This window comes from Podarcis liolepis, assembly GCF_965112155.1.
Source record: "Podarcis liolepis genome assembly, chromosome: 4".
Taxonomy (NCBI): Eukaryota; Metazoa; Chordata; class Lepidosauria; order Squamata; family Lacertidae; genus Podarcis; species Podarcis liolepis.
The window spans coordinates 28485877-28506105 of NC_139558.1; the positions used below are offsets into that span (position 1 = coordinate 28485877).

General features: G+C 38.0%; 1 protein-coding gene across 1 annotated transcript in view; it reads left to right on the plus strand.

Annotated features, from left to right (window-relative positions):
• CUL4A (cullin 4A) overlaps positions 1 to 20229 on the plus strand; it is a 31842-nt gene that overhangs the window by 2761 nt on the left and 8852 nt on the right. The window contains exons 2-13 of the mRNA XM_083501181.1: positions 840 to 955; positions 2038 to 2141; positions 2708 to 2777; positions 4567 to 4640; positions 5304 to 5466; positions 7793 to 7882; positions 8952 to 9034; positions 11738 to 11805; positions 12527 to 12645; positions 15256 to 15448; positions 18683 to 18787; positions 19923 to 20033. Coding sequence (XP_083357307.1) covers positions 840 to 955; positions 2038 to 2141; positions 2708 to 2777; positions 4567 to 4640; positions 5304 to 5466; positions 7793 to 7882; positions 8952 to 9034; positions 11738 to 11805; positions 12527 to 12645; positions 15256 to 15448; positions 18683 to 18787; positions 19923 to 20033 — 1296 coding nt within the window. The remainder of the gene's footprint in view (positions 1 to 839; positions 956 to 2037; positions 2142 to 2707; positions 2778 to 4566; positions 4641 to 5303; positions 5467 to 7792; positions 7883 to 8951; positions 9035 to 11737; positions 11806 to 12526; positions 12646 to 15255; positions 15449 to 18682; positions 18788 to 19922; positions 20034 to 20229) is intronic.

The following is a 20229-nucleotide window of genomic DNA, read 5'->3' on the forward strand; positions in this document are numbered from 1 at the left end:
AAAAATGCTGGATACTGGCAGTTGCATCCAGAGACAGATCCATAATTTTGTAGGTATTAAAAGAATAACAGCAGAGAACATGTGCGAGGTTAGAAACAATCCACTCCATATCACACTTTGAAATTAGCTGAAAAATTGGGTGATTGTGATAAATGGATACAGATGCACAAATTCACCTTCAACTTTTTTACATAAGAAAAAACGACTCTAAAAATGAAAGGGCTGGAAAAAAGGGCATGATGAAATGTTGGTCCAAATTAGTTATGAGGAAGCCAATTTTAATAAAGTACTGACTATTAACATGTAGAAGTGGAGCACTAATCACCGTCAATCAAGTGACAGGAAATGGGATAAAGTACAAATTACACCTGTTCCTTGTACTACATATGCAGCCTAATCCTATGCATGTTTAGTTGAGAGTAAATCCCTTTCAGTTCAGTAGGACTAACTTCCAAGCATACGTAGGACTGAAGTCTTTGTGTGAGAGAGTGATGCACAGAATACTCTAAATGCAGATCATGAGTATATAAGGGTACCCTTTTCTGCACATTTGACGTAGTAGTTGAATGACTGCTGATTTGGTGGATTTTTGTATTTTTCAGTGCGTGTTTGTATGGAATGGTGTTTCATATAAAGTTTAAAAGGTGTTAGATCTTTTATCACACTGTTATTTCCTTTTAAAAAAGCACTTTCTTCATGTTGCCTGGTACAAAAGGTCGTAACCTCCAAATAAAAATAGAAAATGCTTTATTTATCGATTAAGAAACCACACTCAAAATTATAAAGTTGTGAAAGAATATACTATTCCTCACCCCTTTTTCTTTGTCTGTTTAACGCAGAGAGACCCACTTTGCCTGATAACTACACTCAGGACACATGGCAGAAGCTTCATGAAGCAGTCAGAGCAATTCAAAGCAGTACATCTATTAAATATAATCTTGAAGAGCTCTACCAAGTAAGAGTTTCGAGGTTTTTTAAAACACTTGTATGAATAAAATGGATATTTTAGAAGTAGCGATTTGGGAGAGTTTCTGTCTGTCTAACAAAGAATACATCATGTGGAAAACCTGTTCTTGGACATTTCTAATGCCCTGATGCCTAGATTTCTCCCTGCCTAGATTTCTGTGTGCATGGGGTGCATTCAGGTATTTTATCCTTTACCCTGCATCAACGCCCCAACTTTTTCCTAACTAAATTCAGAACGTTAAATTCCATCCCTCACCCCCTGCTCTCATCACTCTCACTGCCCCCTCGCGCCACTCTCACCCAGTGTTCTGGCGATCAGGAGAGTCATGCCACAGTGCTGGATGTGAAGGCGCTTTGGTGTGACGCTGCTGACAATCACCAGAGTGAGCGTCTATTGGTCCAGTGCTTGAACCAGAGCACCAGACCAAAAAACGGAACATTCTAGGATCAAAACAGAAGCCGGTATTGGCTTCTGTCATCTGGGATGTCCCAGTAAAAATGGGACAGTCGGGGGATCTGCCTGCAGTGTTGGACCTATGGCAAGAAGCTAAAAAATGAATCTTACTAAAATGTCAGGAGTGGTGTGTTATTATAGATTTTATAAATATACAAGGGGAGCCTGCAAGAAAAGAATGCATTGTGGAAGGCATTGTTGAGTCCAGCTAGTCAGACAGCCATGCCTTCTCCCAGGACACTCCATTTCCCCCATTGCACCCAGTATTCTCATTTGGGTCTTCTTGGATTAATTTTCTTTTGAACTGTCTATTTTGGAGCATTTTCTCCATATTATTTTCAGTGCTTGAATAAACTGCTAGTATTCTGTCTGGTGAAGCAGTTGCCCAGAAATCTTCCCATAAGTGAACTGTTTCAAGAATATAGTTAAGTAAGACAAAATAGGTTTACCTAGAAGAGGACGGGGAGACCTGTTTTCTCTCCCTGGGATATCTCTTCCAGAAGTATTCTATCCCTCCTTAAAAATAAAAAGGATCTGAAACCTGAGGGAGGGGAAGGAGGTGGTGGTGGATACATTGATGATGTTGAACTCTTTCTTTCTCTGTCCTCATATCCCAGGCTGTTGAAAATGTCTGTTCTTATAAAGCATCACCTATGCTGTATAAACAGCTAAGACAAGTCTGTGAAGACCACGTGAAAGCCCAAATACTGCAGTTTAGAGAATATCCTTTTTATATACAAAAAACGCAGCCAAACAGTTATTAATAGTTTTAGTGTTCATGAAGTATACATTGTAGTCTCACCAAAGTAATAATGCTTCACAAAGAATGTACTTGGAATCTGAAAAGTAAAGTCTTGTTTATGGTTTAGGTTTGTAGCATGTTGGCATCTTTTCACAGTGATATTGAAGTTAACAAGGCCACTTGCATTCTTAATTTCCCCAGAGTCTTGCTTAGGTCTCGCTTGGCTGAGATTGTGTTCTAGAGTGGAGAATCTATTGCTGACAGTTCTTGAAGATTTGGGGTATGATTAATCATCAGTGCAATAATTTCCTTCGTTCAACTATACTAAGAATCATATATTTCCCCTCTTGGATGCTTGCAGGGAGACTCCAGATTCTTGAAGACTTGATGTGGTTGTCACTGTAAAAGTCTAGAAATTCTTCTAATCTGAAGCATTAATTTCTTTCAGAAATGATAGCTCCAAATTCAGGCTAGAATCCCAATCTAGAGTAACCACTGATATATTGACTAAAAAAATAGATAGTTTCCCTTAACCTTTCTAGCACAGATTCTCTTGACAGTCTCCTGTTTTTAAAGAAAATAAACAGATGCTGGCAAGATCACTGCAGACAAATGGTAAGTTATATGTAGTTCATAATGCATATTTCTGTTTCTTTTTTAAAAAAAGTTGTATATCCCACATTTCTTCAAGCAGTTCAAAATGATCTACATCAGGAATGGGGAACCTGGTATATTTGGACTAAAAGTCCCATCCATTCCAGCCAGGATGGTCTGGGGTCTCAGGGATGATAGGATTTGTATTCCAATAACATCTGGAAGTTTACAGGTTTCCCATCGCTGATGTATATGATTCTCATTTTTAGCCTCACAACAGTCCTATGAGGTAGGATAGACTGAGAGATGATTGTTGTTTGACCCCATTAATAAAATTAAGGAAAATTTGTATTTGCTTGGCTCAACTCTTAGATTCTTTGTTAAATTAACTAAATGATATATGTATTTATGATTTGAAGAAGTTTTACAAAAACTGAATGAGAAAGCTGAAGCCAATTATATTCCTTTGGATATATAAACTTTGATCTTTGTAGCTTTAATCTTTTGACTGCTTGAAAAGCTATTGGTTAGCTCTTAATTCTGTTACTACAAAAACAATTTATTACCAAGTCCCTATGAAATTAAGCATCTGCTTTTGAAAAACAGTTTGTAGCATGATTATATGGACAAACAGAGTTTGGTGTTCTTTGCAAAACTGGTCATTACTTTGGTTTCTCTCTTTTTGTGTTGTGAGAGTTTGAAAGACTTTGAAGTTCACTTCAACTTCGTTTCCTAGCTGCATCCCTGCTTTTTTGCTTTTGCTTTTGCCAAAGCAAAGAGTGCTTGAGCTGCTACCTAGTTTCACAAATATGAAGTTGCATAACACATTTGAAGCTTGCTGGCTTCAAATTTAATTGCACATTGGTGCAGCTCATTAGGAACTAGCTATTTGACTATGGGGAATGTGTGAAATCCCCTTAAGTATTTGAATTACATAAAGTTGCCTTTTTCACCCAAGCAATAACGTTTTGACAAAACAGCAGGAAGTGAGTGGGTTCAAGCTTGATGCTCCATTATGTTTTAAGTCACTTATCAAGTTTCCTGGACCAGAGGTTGGCTCTTTAAAAAAACAGAACTTAGTACAGCTGGCACAGATAAATCACAAGCTTTTTTGCTAACTCTCCTAAGAAAACTTTTGGCTGGGAAAAGAAAAATTAATTAGGAAAATTAGAATGACGGTGTCATCACCAATTAATACTGTTTTGGATTATCTTATATATATATTGGCTTTATATTAGCTAGCAATATTCATTTAACAAAATTTATATACTGTTTGATTATATATACATTTTCATATTTAATGGTCATTTGGCCCTATGGATTAATGCCACCCCATATTTGATATGTTTTATGTTAAACTTCTTTAGCAGTCGTGCTCATAAAATATCAAGCTAAGATTATTAATTTTGGATTAGTAACACATTAATGTTGATTAAGATTAAGAGGTTATTGGGAATTGACTATGCAATCACAGCTGCTTCTGAACTACTGATATTGGCTAAGATAAGCAATATTAAGTATATGCTGGCCCTATTTTTCTGCTTTTCACTCCAAATTATTACAACTCTAGGAAACATATATACGTTTAAGGAAACTCTTTAAAATTCTTATTTGTTGGCGATCATACACTGTATAAATTCTTTCTTGGCTTGTAGATTCTCTTCCTTGATGAAACTTCAAGATATATTCTGAATGTATAATAACCCGAGGTATTGATGAGGATAGGAAATCAGGAAATGTCACATATATGGTAGAGGTAATGCATAAGCAAAGAAGATTAATTCTATCTTTATGGGTTGTTTTTTTGCAGATCATGATTAGAAGCATTTTTTTGTTTTTGGATCGTACTTATGTTCTTCAGAATTCAATGCTACCTTCTATATGGTAGGTACTGTATTTAAGTAGTATGTATGTTGGCAGTGTGTGGATCTGTTATTACAGTGTTGGCCATTATGCACCTGCAGTGTGTAATGTGGATATATGGGCTGTAAAATTGCTAGTAAAATGTAAAATTGCTTGTAAAGGAGTCCTTGTACCTTTACACAGGAACTTGTGGCCCTTCAGATGTTGTTGAACTCCTAATCCCACCAGCTCCAGTCAGCATGGGCAATGTTCAGGAATGATTAGAATTGCAGTCCAACAACATCCGGAGGGTCCTAGGTTCCACAAGCATATACTACTGTCTCTGCAAAAATAAGAATTTTAGCAGGTGATTTCTGCTCCCATTTAACTGATAGCCTGCACCCTTAAAATTCTCTTAGAACTTTAATAGCTATGTAGACAGGGCTTCTGTTATGCCCCTTCTGGTTTCATAATCCTAAAACTGCAAGTAATGCATTCCTGCCGATCTAAATTTCAGCAAAAGGAATGGTCATTACAGTGGTAACTACTTCTCAAGCCATGCAAGCATCTATAGTTGAAATTATACTAGGGAGCAAACTCGGAGCCTTCACACTGTGGAATAGAAACATAATATTATTTTAGGTCTATGAGAACATGTAATGTTATATAAAATCAAATTGTAATTAACCTGTTATAATTTTACAGGGATATGGGATTAGAACTTTTCAGAAGCCATATTATTAATGATAAATTAGTTCAAACAAAAACGATTGATGGAATCCTGCTGTTGATTGAACGAGAACGGAATGGTGAAGCTGTAGATAGAAGCTTGTTACGAAGTCTGTTAAGTATGCTGTCTGATTTGCAAGTAAGTATAAAAGCCAAATATGTACAATGCTACAGGCAGGTAAACAGACTCCTTTTTGTTCTGCTTTTCTGGATGGGAATGTGTAGAAAGTTGAGGCCTTCCTGTCAGTTTGCATTTCTTAGTGCAGAACGTATTGATCTGATGTGTAGAGATCTTTCCTATTCTACTTAATTCAAGAGGGTGCTGGAAGCTTATCTGTGTGAAAGAAACAAGCAGAAGGTTCATGTTGTTTGGGTTATTCCTTCAGGGAAGCCGATTGCAGCTGGTTTAAACTGGTTCTATTATCTCTTTCTGTCAAGGTCATGCTGACTATAATAATAGGCCAGATGGAGCCTGGGTTTCACACTTTCTCTTTCAATATCTTTTCCTTCTGGTGTGGTGTTCTGTACATAGTACGCTTAGTGTTAACTTTTAGACTTATTGTAAGTTTGAGTTAAGTCTCCTGTAACTGGATTTCTTCTAGACAGTGCCAATCCTGAATGTACTGGATTTGTGACCATTATGCTCATTTGCCTTCAATAGTAGTAAAGCTCTGCTGAATGAAATGCCTCTGCTCTATTTTTTGGGAATCCTGCAAGGCGTTTAAGTTGTTACTCTGCTAACTATACATTGGAATCTACACTGGATCAATATTGAGTAGACTTTCAATGACACTTTCCTCCTCCCACCCCAAACTCTCAGCAAAAGCTCACAGAAAAGAGCTGAAATTTCCAACTTGGCATGGTATTTGTAATGGTGCTGATATGAAAAGACATACCATATCACATGACCTGCTCAATTAAGGAGCAACTTGCTTCATAGTGGGCATTCCTATCATCTCATTATGCAGCGGCTGGACTGGTGACTGGGAGCAGCCGCTGAGACCATATAACAGCAGTCCTCAAAGACCTACATGGGTTCCCAGTACATTTCGGAGCACAATTCAGTGTGTTGGTGCTGACCTTTAAAGCCCTAAACAGCCTTGGCCCTGTATACTTGAAGGAGCATTTCCACCCCCATCATTCAGCCCAGATACTGAGGTCCTCCTCCAAGGATCTTCTGCTGGTTCCCTCGCTGCAAGAAGTGAAGTTACAGGGGAATCAGGCAGAGGGCCTTCTCGGTAGTGGCGCCCACCCTGTGGAATGCCTGCCCATAAGATATTAAGGAGATGAGTAATTATACAGCATTTAGGAAACATCTGAAGGCAGCCTAGGGAAGCTTTTTTAAGGTTTAATGTTTTACCATGTTTTTGTATATGCTGGAAGTCACCCAGAGTGGCTGGGGCAGCAAAGTCAGATGGGCAGGATACAAATAATAAATTATTATTATTATTATCACTAAGGCAGTGTTTTGAGGTAGGAATGAAAGTCTTTTTGAACACAGGCAACCTCCCATTTATACGGAGGTTACATTCCAAGGCACCCCATTCTGCCCCTTTTTGTGACTTTTCGGATCACTTCCAGATTTGGCTCAATGCACATGTGCACGGTTGCGCACATATTGAAGCTTTCTTTAAACTAAGCATAACGTTACCCATGGTTCGGGGTTTGGACAGCACATCATACCAGTAGCTCCTTCACTTGGGAGAGGTAAGGGGGGAGCGTGCGAGGCTGAGAGTCGTTGTGGCTTGTTCTTCCTTATACGTGTCACCCTAAGTCATATCTTGGTGTGATTTGTGAATAAGGCATGTTATGTCCAAACCTGGAGAAACTCTGGTTAGTTTACCTAAAGTTTAGTGGAACAAACCAACTTCAAATAGTGTAGACTATGCTTTCTGATCTCAAACTGTTTTCTTAAACCATAGTTAAAATTAACCACAGTTCCAGATTAGAATGTAGCAGCAAACCTCAATTAGTAGAAAGAGGAAGTGAAAGCTTTTGATTTTCTCTTTGTGCCCATATTGAAGGAGAATGAAAAAAGGAAATGTGTGAGCCCAATAATTTTGTAAAACTAGTTCAAGTGATATTCCTTCACTATTAGTTCCCTAATTGTAAGTAGGAATATTTCCTATGCCACAGGGTTGTTTGAAGAATGGATAAAATTAGTCTGCATCTGTATTGGAACTATTTTTCTTGTAAAAACAATATAAACATTTAAGATGTGGAATTGTTTTTTACACTTCACTTGTTTTATGGCTGTACCTAATTTATTTGTTTTGTAACTATATTTTATTGTTGTAACCTGTCTTGGGATCTTATTGTAAATGGCGGGTAATCTAAATAAATGAATAAAACAGCTTGCATTTAGAAGAAAACTGCATAGAAGCTACGTTTTATCTTTTATTGACAAATTGCTATACAATTTAAGCACTAATCTGATAAACTACATTAATGTGTCTCTTAAATAGGTTTACAAAGATGCATTTGAACAAAGGTTTTTGGAAGATACAAATCGTTTATATACTGCAGAAGGCCAAAGATTAATGCAAGAAAGAGAGGTATGAAGTTAAACAAAATGTAGTAGGAATTGTTCCCAATATGAGTTCAAATGGTTGAGTGGGAGTTGTGTTTGGCAGAATTGTTCAATAACTATGCATATGAACAAAAAAGTCACAATAATGCATAGCAATTACCTTTTGAAATAGTTTCGTTGTTAAATATATGCTGTATATATAAACATGGGATTTTTGTATATTTGAGGGATTACAGCCAAAGGAAAGCAGTAAAATAGCATTAAAATTATATAAAGAGCCAATAATCTGGCTTCCATGTGACTGTGTTTGAGAACTTAGATGTTTCCCACACAAAGAAAATCTCACCTCAGTATATATAGAGAGAGATTTCTAAATATTTATTTATTTACAAATATTTATAAATGTGATTCTGAAGTTGTGTACAAAATTTATAAAACATGCAGTATTTTGTACCTCTCGTAAAAGAAGCTGAAGTAATTATGAATGTGAGTACTGAGATAGCATGGCAGAAGGCAAAAACCTCTCCAGAGAGAGGCTTCTTGTTGACATCATGGATGCCAGGTCAAGGTCAGCCGTGCTGTCCACAGCCTGCTTCTGCTGCAAACTTGCAGAGCTATTTTTCTGAGAATTCAACCCTGCAGATGTGTCTGGACTGAAAGCAGTGTGTGCATTTCTGGATTGTTCCTACTGCTGTAAAAATATTAATATCTCCTCAGTTCTCTCTTTTGGGGGGTGGGGTGAGTATCTGGCAGGTTAGATTAAAACTGCCATTTGTGTATTTTGAGACTCCTTGTTGCAATAATTGCTTTTGGTTCATAGAAAAAGGACTGGAATCACAATGAATAGCAGTTTTACTTTCTCTTGTTATTGCTGCCTGCCTGTTGTGAACGAAAGGTGGGGTGGGATAACAGAATTACCACAAATAAATGAGCAGAGCCATCAATGCATATAGTTATCTATATGATTACATGAGGTAAGATCAGACGAGCATATGGTCATGCTGTTTTACTATTTAGTAGCTTTAACACTCTGCTTGTCCTTTTGTAGAACAAAATTCCCTTCCAAATATCTTCTTTTTTAAAAAAATTGATAGGTCCCAGAATACCTTCACCATGTTAACAAACGTTTAGAAGAAGAAGCAGATAGAGTAGTGACATATTTAGACCACAGCACACAGTGAGTACCTCTTACTTTTTTCTTTAATACAAGGTTTGTTTGTTTTTAAAGTTGGTTCTATAGAAAACTGTACAACACTCTTTATATCTAAAGGGGTAGTGGTGCCACCTTTTATAAATTATATTTAAATTATGTTCTTAAAATTATGCTCTTGAAATACAGTGGTACCTCAGGTTACATACGCTTCAGGTTACAGACTCCACTAACCCAGAAATAGTACCTCGGGTTAAAAATTTTGCTTCAGGATGAGAACAGAAATTGTGCTCCAGCGGCAGGAGGGGCCCATTAGCTAAAGTGGTGTTTCAGGTTAAGAACAGTTTCAGGTTAAGAATGGACCTCCGGAACGAATTAAGTACTTAACCCGAGGTACCACTGTAGAAGCAAAAAGTATTTGGGTAAGCTTAACAATGTTTGGAGTTTTAGAATTCTACCTATTACATAACACTCAATTTAGATTATCTGTTCATTAATAATTAACTTTAATGATAACATCTGTAATTGTAGTTACAGATAGGGGAAGAGCTGTAGCTTAGTGGTAGTGTCTGCTTCCATGCATGGCATCTCCAGGAAGGGAGAGAGAACCTTGTCTAAAATCTTGGGCAACTGCTGCCAGTCATTGTAGACAATACTAAGTTAGATGGACCTATGTCTGACAGTGTAAGGCAGCTCTGTGTGTTCCTATTTATCACCTGTTTTTGTTCTAAAAGTTGCAAGAGGAGCTTTGGCTTACTGCAGCTGCAAGATAACATTTTGCTTTTTGCAATGCAAGTCTGAATTACACCTCCTTGTGTTCTTCAAATGAGGACTGTGAACAATTTGGCTGCAGCACCAGTTCCGGGGAGCTAGTCAGGGGAATAAATATAATGCAGCCGAATATGGGGAGCCGTCAGAACCAGTGGAAAAGCATTAAGGTAGCAAGCAAGTTAGAAGACTGTTTGCCCTGGCCTTACTGTGTTGTCAGGCTATTCCCGCACCACTTTTCAACTCCAGAAATCTGAAGCTCCATAGTAAATTACTCAATAAACAACAGTAACAAGTATGCAGGTAGAAAGCCAGTAGAGATTTGACTTATCCACTATATTGTACCAAATGTCACATGTAGAACTATATACCTGTTGGCAGGAATTGTGTTTGTGTGCATGGTGCAATCAATGCATTCCTGGCACCCATGGGACAAGTTTGTTCCCTAGAGGGCAGCCAAGGTGGCTGCTCTAGACAAGCGGAGAGGTTAATAGATAAGGCCTTTGGGAACATCTGGCAATGGCAGATTTGAGAGAACCAGGGTGGCTACACCTCCGCTGTCATGGAAGATGAGTGTCTTTGGCAAGGAAGATGGGCTTGTGGGCTTCCCACAGACATCTGATTGCCCAATGTGAGAACTGGATGCTAGACTAGATGGGCTTTTGCTCTGATGCAGAAGGACTCTTCTTACGTTTGTGTATCCTTTTCGACTTTCCCCAAGATCTTTATTAATGAATGCTCATTACTGAAGCGTTGTATATCATCATTTCTTTTCATACTTAATTTGCTGTTCTGATTACTCTCAGTTTGGCAGTGAAATAGGGCCAACTACAAATAAGGTACTGGTTTCTGCATACTTGAGAGTTATGCAGAAGTATACTCGTTTGTAAATTTCACGGAAAAAAGAAAACACAGCTGCCATCTTTGCTCAGCGGCTTCTAGAGCCTATGAAATGTTGAAGGTGTTATTTGGTAGGGGATTGACCTGCTTGAACTCCTAAAATCTTTTGGAAGCCTGAGGTAGGGATTACAACTGATGTGCACTCTCTCCTCTCTGCACTGCATGGGCAGTTTTCTGGAAGGAGGAAAGAAAAAAAGGACACACACCCACACCCTCGTTTTCGATTTAGAAACTCTTCTATTACTTTACAACAATAATGTGTTCAGGTTTGAGCCTGGTATCCTGAACCTGAGCCCTTTAACACAGTAAAGGAAGGTTTCGGGAACATGGAACAAGGAAAAATAAATCCTTGCTATCCTGAAACTTTTCCTCTTCATAAATAATAGTAGGCTAGAGTACTCCTGTAGGGAGCCAAGAATATACCTGGGATACACTAACGTTCTATAGCATATTGGAGTTCTCAGATGGTTCCCTCTCATGGTGAAGCAGAGCGCCATTATTACTAGTAGGGCAGCAAAATGGGGCCGCCCACAGACAAGGCAAATCTGCAGGTATTCAAGAAAAAGTACACAGGTGAAAAGAGAACTCCACAGCATAATTCAGGTGTAAGCCCTTGATGTGGCAGGTGTAAGTCCACTTGCTGTCCTTCAACCTGCTGGACAGTTAATCTAGATTCTCTACACACTTTTCATGGGTGCTTTAAGTAGACAGTATAACACCACCTACAGAACTTTATAGTTCTCCTGCTAAGCTCTATATACATTTAGGATTAATACATAACAGTAAGTGCCTTCTTTCTCATATTTAAGTTTTTCCTTTTGATTAGTGTAAAGATCACGTTGATGATTCTACATCAAGAATGGCTGGGTTGTTAACTGAATACTATCGTTCTGCTATACTGTCCCTCTGTGTATGTAGTTAAACATAGAGTTGGTGAACCTAAGATTTGTATTCTACCTACATTTGTATGTGCAACCAAGAGTATACACTTGCACACCTTTTGAAGGCTCTTCATCCTAAATTGTACAGGTATTCATAGATTCTTTTTCTTGCCTTAAACAGGAAGCCACTCATTGCTTGTGTGGAGAGGCAGCTTTTAGGAGAGCACTTATCAGCTGTTTTGCAAAAAGGTACTTTTTTCTAATTAGCTTTTTTTTTTAAGCTGCATAATCTGCTCACATTTTATGGGAAACTGAAAACAGATTGTACAGCTGCCTCTTTGGCCTGGGAAAAGCCATTGGAACAAACAAGTATTCTTAAAATATGATGGCCAATACACATTCCCACACGCAACTGGCAACAAATAATGTAAGCAAACCCTTTTCAGAGCAATAAAAGTTAAGGGATATATATAAATTTTTCATAAAATTGTTCATAAAACTGGCTAACATTGTATGTGAAGGAATTGCCAGGAATGTTGGGTCACGGATAGTTCTCTGAAAACTGTGTATTTAATCGCAGACCTCTATAACTGACAGAGCTCTTTCTTGGTGCTGTAGCAATAACAGGCCTGTATTTTTCCATGAACTAAAATCCAACAGCTCCTCTGAAATATTTTAAATTCAGCAGGCTGATAGTTTTGTTAGGACAAGCTGTTGCAAATCTAGCCCATTAGAATTCCACAGCCAATCCATTTCGATATAGTATCTTAAAAATCTATGTATATGAGAGACAGAAACTCAGTTTGTATATAAAGCAGTTATCAATCATATATTCTTTACAGGGAGGGAAAGTTGCATTGTTTGCAACCACCATAATGTCTAGTTGCTGTTGCTTTAAACTCACAGAAAGTTCTGTTCCATTTTCTAACAATACCACCTTATTTAACGTGTTAATGATTCTTGTTTTAAGGACTTGATAATTTGCTTGATGAAAACAGAATAGCAGATCTTACCCAGATGTGCCAGCTTTTCAGCCGTGTGAAAACCGGACAACAGCTCCTCTTGCAGCACTGGAGTGAATACATCAAGGTATTTAGAAACATGCTGTTTTGTTGCACTTTTTTAAAAAAAAGTCAAAAATGATTTGCTTGATCTAGATTCTGAGTAACTTAGAATTTCAACCAATTCATAATAAATCCCCTTTTTATTGAATAAACAAAAAGATTGATCAGATACTGAAAGCAAGGCAAGTCCTTGAGAAAGTGAAACTTTGCTTTATTTCAGTTTTCTCTACTGTTCAGCAGCAGTCCTATCGAAGTTGAATATATTAATGTACTTTGCATGTGGAAAAATATACCACAGCATAAGAAGAAAAAAAATCCTTCTTTGAACCATGGCTACTATATTTTGCAGTATTTGCAGCAATCCACTTATAAGCAACAAACAGTTTGTGTGACAGCCACCTACTTCTAGAAGTGCTATTACTGCCTGCAGTCCATCCTCAGGAAGGCCACATTTGCATATTGAGAGGGAATACAAAAGAACCATGGGAGTAGTAAGCACCCTAAGTGTTAAGCACAATTTTCCTTTTAGAAAATCGTATTTCTGGTGTTTGGAGTGTGGTTTAGCTTCGCAAAGAAGATCTGCCTGAGGAAAACCTAAACGACCTCATATTTATAAAGAAGCTAGGAGTGGTAGAATTCTTTGAGGGCTTTCTCCTGATTGGTAGCTAGAATCACAGAGGCTGAATTTACAGATATTAAAAGACCAGGTTGAAAAGTGGATCACTCGTTATGGAAGGCTAAAGCTGACAGTATGTTACCTCTGAATTTATGTCGTCAGCTTAACGTAGTGATTATTTAGGAGAAAGAAAAATTAAGTGGTGGGATAAGGATGGTGTGTTTTTTTGTTTTTTTTTTTGTATAATCACATTGCTATCTATTATCTTTAAGTCTGCAGTATTTTAGCATTGAGACATGCTGTCTAAACCACTGAGCCTCTTGGCTCGCCCGTCATTAGGTTGGCAGTTCTAATTTGTGTGGCGGGGTGAGCTCCCGTTGCTTTGGCCCAGCTCCTGCCAACCTAGCAGTTCGAAAGCATACCAGCACAAGTAGATAAACATGTACCATTGTGCTGGCAAGGTAAACGGCGTTTCCATGCACTCTGGCACTCGTTATGGTGTTCTGTGCGCCAGAAGCAGTTTAGTCATGCTGGTCACATGACCTGGAAAAGCTGTCTGCCGACAAAGGTCGTATCTCTCAACCTGAAAGTGGAGATGAGCGCAGCACCCCATAGTCAAATTGGACAGGACTTAACTGTCAGGGGTCCTTTACCTTTTACCTTACCATTTTAGAATTAAAGAAATAAATAAAATGTTCAAAAATATTCTCAATTCAATAGTGGCTTGAGGTCTAAGACTGGAAACTTTTGAGAGCAATGTAACAAAAGCCATCTTTGACCAATATTATTTTAATTGCTATCCCTCCTCCTAACAGCAAACTGGTGGTGATTGCTGCTGGTGACAGGCAAAGCTGAGCCACCGAGAAATAAGAGGGAAGTGTTAGCAGGCTTGGAGGAACCCCAAAATTTGCAGACATACAAGAGCTATTTTTTTAAAAAAAAAAAACTTATGGGAACCTTCCAGCCTCTTTCCAGGATTGACCATACACAGTAGCCACAGAATATTTAGTGTCAGGAAAGAAAAATGAAAAGTGTGTGTTGTGTGTATATGTAATGCCTTGCTTGAGCTCCTTACATTTTAGTATCCCACAGGTGGATACTATAGAAGCACTTCAGCTAGGAAATGAGGTATACTGCAGCATGTTGTCATATAGCAATTCTTATTAATCAACAGCAGAATTATTAGATGTTCTGAATATTTAAGCTGCATTTGCCTAAAATGATGTGTCCCCTGTGTATATTTCCCTTCTCATCCATGACTTACAAAGACTTCACAGTCTGGGAGTGTTGCTATTTTTTAAAGTTTCTTTTGCAATTAAAGGTATGTTTAGAAGCCGCACCCCTCCCCCCCCAATACACCACAGCGTACTATTTTTCTGAACGTTCCTGAAACATATTTTACCTTTTCATATTATATAACAGTGATCTGTGGCTGTATTCAGACTTGCTGTGTGACCATGAGGAGGCAATAAAATACTTCAGTTTCCAGTTTAGAGTAATCTCGGTTTAACGTGTTGTCTGAATCTCTGGACAATGGTTAATCTTGGCTATGGTTAGTGGAAGCAAACTAGCTTCGTAGTTAAGCTAAGCACAGTTTTTTGGGTTTTGGGTAGCCCTAGCAAATTTCAGTTAAATCAAAAACTGAAGCACAAGCTTCCAAACTTTCCTGTGGTCATGCTAAGGAAGTGGGGGTGGGGAGAGTATGCAAGACTGCCAGAAGAGAAGACTTGTTCTTGTATTACTAAACTATAGTTTTGTATTGTGCCTAAACTAGTACTGTACAAACAGATTTTCTGTGTCAATTAGCATCACATGCTGGAAAAACACTTATTAAGTGTCTTTTTTTTTAAAAAAAAAAAAAAGTGTGATTCTCATGTTTTGGTGTTTTTAATGTTTCAGGTGCATTAAAGCAACTGTGATTTAAATGATTTTATTATCAGTGTAAATGGTGGGGGAATATTAGGAAATAAGAGAGGTAAGTACTATTGACACATTTGATCAAAGGTGTTTGTTTTGCAGAACTATGGGACAACAATAGTGGTAAACCCTGAAAAAGACAAGGATATGGTGCAAGAGCTGCTAGATTTTAAGGACAAAGTGGATCATATAATAGAAGTGTGTTTTCAGAAAAATGAGAAATGTATAAACTTGATGAAAGAATCTTTTGAAACGTTTATCAACAAGAGACCAAATAAACCAGCAGAACTTATAGGTATAACTATTTTTCTGCAAAAATACTGTTTCTAAAACTTATACTGTCTAGGATTAAGTTGCTAAATATGCCAGTGTCCAGCAGTACAATATCTATTCCGTGAAAATATTTGCTTGTGTGTGTATTCTCATAAGGATGCTGGCTGCATTCTTAAGAGACATGATTGTTTCCTCTCCTTGGGCATCTGTGCTTGTTTTTATTCTGACTGACTGCGGTGCCATTTGCTCAGAAAACTGCATGGAAATTAGAGTGCTGTTACAACATAGTACTATTTATGGAAGCTCCAAAAGAGGCAGAGTAACTTTGTTTGTGTTGCTTATTATTGGGGTGATCTGATGAAAGAGAGAAGAGGGGGGGGGGCTAGCACTATCTAAAGCAGTGGTCTTTCCTAAGGTCTCCAAAGTAAAGACCTCAGGGGGCCAAAACAAACACACCCAAACACATGCACACGTCCAAAGAACACAAACCATAAAGCAGAGATGATTCATCCATGTGTTGCTGGACTCCAAATCCCATCAGCGTCAGCCAGCATGGCTAGTGGTGATGAGAGTTGTAGTCGACATCAGGAGAGCCACAGATTTCCTATCCCTGCCATGGAAGTTGTCCCATTGTCCTCTAACGCGGGGGGGGGGGGCGGACCACAGCTGCCTTAATATTGATTGGAAGTGGGACATAGAAAGTCTGGTTAAATTCTGGATTTGGCGTGAGTTTGTATTCCCAAAAGCAGTGGATATAACAACAGGTAAAATTCTGGGAAGAGAGAGTACAGTGGGGAGTAGGCATGCAGACACTTCCTCTAGTATCTCTAACACCAGTGCTCTTGCAGTGCTTATCACATGTGGGATGGATTTTTTTGGCTGGGGGGGGGGAGATAAAATTCAAGAGTTTTAATGTTTAACCAGTTTCCCTTTTTGAAAGAAATGTGATCTAATTCTGATTTTACTCTTAGTTTTATTTACCCTCTCTGGTAATATACTCTTGATTGGCTAACTAACTGGGTTAGTTGGGTGGGTGTTGTTAGGATACTGAGTGTTGTTAGGATACTGATGCCACTCAAGTCCCAAGTCTGTGGATGACCTCCATTCCGCAGTTTGATGTGGATGTTAAATAGCATCTGCTGAGTAGCAGGTTCCTGCTGTCTTGAATTAACCCTTGAGGCAGGAGCAGAACAACTGAAAAATTGTCCCTGCAGTCCTTAACCTGGGTATCCTACTGCAGAAGTCTTGTGGGACATAGACTTCAGTTGATAAGCTTTTGTAGTTTCTCCACATCCTGCACTTATGTATTTTCTTACTTAATCATGAACATTTTAAACCTGCCCCTTATCGACAAGCAGTCGCAGGTCAGAGTACAATAAAACAAGTTAAACATAATGGTTACATAAAAGGTGAATCACAGGGTAGATGAAAGCCATTGACAACCAAACAACATTAAAACAGCAGTAGAAGCAAACACAGACTACATACATGACTTTCCCCAAAGAATCCTGGAAATTAGTTTTTAAGGATGTTGGGAATTATATCTCTGTGAACTACAGTTTCTAGGATTCTTTGGAGGAAGTAATGTGTTTTAAATGTTTACCCTCTGCTCAGCATATGCCAGTTCAAACAAGTGTGTTTTTAGCTGCCTGCCAAAGATTCAACAGAGATGGTGCCAGCTATATATTTAGCATTTACACAACCAGGGTGTCACCATAGAGAAGGCCCTCTCCTGAGTTACCATCTAACAAATCTCATTTAGCTGCCCTACCGTCAAAAGAGCCTGCACTTATTTTGCAGCTGGTGTTAGTTTGTGCATAAAGCATTCAGAAGGAAACTGTTGTGTCACAATTTATATCTAGATTGAGATCTGTGTAGAAATCTCTTAAGAGCTCTGTAATAAGGAGTGGAAAATTAAATTATTTTATTTGCTTTATTATGTGCACACCCTGCTCTTTCCCACGGGTTCAGGGATTTTGCATGGCTTATAAGAACTTTATCAGTATATTTAAAAACAGCTTGGTGCTATCTATATCAAGGGGCTTTTGGATCTGCTTTTACAGTGACTGCCTCTAACAACCATGAGTAAGGAAAGGCAGTGAAAGAATGAGTTCTCACCTTTTAACATGCCCTTTTCATTCTTCCTTTCCATTCATTCTACTTCTAATTGGAGGAGGTGGCCTTTTTATCTTCAGATTCATGGTGTAATCCTGGGGGCTTTTTTTGGCCATCAAGCCATTAGAAACATTTTAAGCCATTACAATAGCTTAGAGTAAAAAAATAAATAAAAAAGTTTAGGTCTTTCATGTAGTATGTTAATGTTGAAAAATTCCCTAACTTAATAAATAGTGCGTAAATATGTTAGTGCTTTTTATATAAATATTGAAGCTTTACAAAAATTAAGATTACATGGGTGGGTGGGTGTATACATATTCCACTGTATAGTAAAGAAAGGTACAGAAAGAGGAAATACTATTTCATAGTTTTGGTGAATGTGTGCATATTTTAAATTTCCCTCTTTTTAAATTTCTCTCTTTCACACTCTTTTCATCAGTTCCCCATATCTGCCAGTTTACTGCCTCTGTTCACTACTATTTTAATTTTATCACGGCACCTAACCTGTAATATTTTTAACTGGGTTTCCTGCTTCACATTGAACGCTTCAGATTTTTGTTCTCAATTCTGCTACTTGTATTATTATTATTATTATTATTATTATTATTAGCCTCTCTGATAATATCATTCTCATTATCACTATCATTGGCTTTCTGTAGATTTGTATATTAATTTCAAACGGTTTATTTTACTGTTAATTTTTAGCTTTGTCTTCATCTTCTTCATCATCATCACTATAGTTCTACTATCTCTGCCACTCTTTGCCCATAAGTTTCCCTCCTCATATTTCCCTCCTCTGAGTCTGGCACAGACTTGGATTTTTTAAAACCCTGTAAATATTGCAGTTTTATGCACAGACCGGATTAATCTCACTGAAGTCAAATGAAATGCAAGCAGCCTGCTTGTTTGCAGCATTGTAACAGGAAAACTGCCACTGCTTCTTTTTTTGGCTTTTCCTTCATTTTTGTGTGTCATATTTTTATTAGACTATACGTTTTTGGCATTGAGTGGTTTCTTTCAACTTTTATAAAACTTGTAGTGTAGTTTTAGATGTGTTAAAACTAATATGTGGAAACCAAATGATCCTTCCCACCCCACCCCCCAAGATTAGTTTAAACTGTTTATTTTTAATTATTTTTAGCAAAACATGTGGACTCAAAGCTAAGAGCTGGCAATAAGGAAGCAACAGATGAAGAGCTGGAAAGAATCCTTGACAAAATTATGATAATATTTAGATTTATTCATGGTAAGGAATCTCTTTTTAAACAACTGTTTAAAGTGTATCATACATTTCTGCACTGCTGAGTTTTTAACCAAAATACCAAAGGCTTGATGCATGTTGCACTAAGTGACACTACGCAGTGGTTTCATGCGCTTGAAGGATAAGATTGAACTCTATAGAACTGCACATTGAAGGATCCAATGATATTTTATAGCTAAAGGAATAGGAATTGTAGCTCCCTCTACAAACATTGCACTTCTGACAAGATCTTTAGCTTCAATTTTTCTTTCAGCCATGCACAACACAATTTCCCGCTACTTGTTTTCAATAGAAATGGGGCAGGAACATTGTTATAACTTCTGAGAAACCCAACAGACATACAGGTTCTGCAACAAGTCTATATAAAGCACATTGGTAGTTTTCACCAGAATGGGAAAGAAATATATATGTTATCTTAATAATTGGGGAGGAAGAGTCAAATTTTATATTTCCAGCGCTTTTAAACTTGCTGTATCTGTGGCAATTTTATCAGCTCAGTTTGAAATTTGACCCTTTCACAGGTAGAACATGTAGGTCAAGTTTTAAGTTATTTACTGAACAAGTGCCATTTGTATAAGCTGTAGTATTTTGAGGTTTATAGTGACAGAGTCCCATGGCCTACAAGAAGATCAAACCTCTCCATTCTTAAGGAACTCAGCCCTGAGTTCTCACTGGAAGGACAGATTCTGAAGCTGAGGCTCCAATACTTTGGCCACCTCATGAGAAGAGAAGACTCCCTGGAAAAGACCCTGATGTTGGGAAAAATTGAGGGCACAAGGAGAAGGGGACGACAGAGGACGAGATGGTTGGACAGTGTTCTCGAATCTACCAACATGAGTTTGACTAAGCTGTGGGAGGCAGTGAAAGACAGGAGTGCCTGGCGTGCTCTGCTCCATGGGGTCACGAAGAGTCGGAAACGACTAAACAACAACAAAGTGACAGAATCTTGCTTCTGCTACTTCTTTTAAATATAGGATTATTCCTATGCTTTCTCACAGACAGACAGACAGACACACATATATATTCTTAGTTAATTTTTTTCTTCTGTGGCTCAAAAAAAAAGACACAGCATGTGCTTTAGTGATGTTTTTTCTCATCCTCCTCAACATTGTCCATGCAGGTAAAGATGTATTTGAAGCATTTTATAAAAAGGATCTGGCCAAAAGACTTCTGGTTGGGAAAAGCGCTTCAGTAGATGCTGAGAAATCTATGTTGTCTAAGCTTAAGCATGGTAAGCATTTGTGAATTTGGTTCCTTCAGTTACAAGTTTGCGCCATTATATAGGGGGAAATGGAACAGGTTAGTCCTTTTGGAAATCTATGATGCCAAACAAATGAACATTTAAAAAAAAATATCATATTTGGTTTGCTTTACTCCTTCTGAAGAGTTTGTTACCTTCATTGTGTGCCTAAATTGACAGTTCAAGT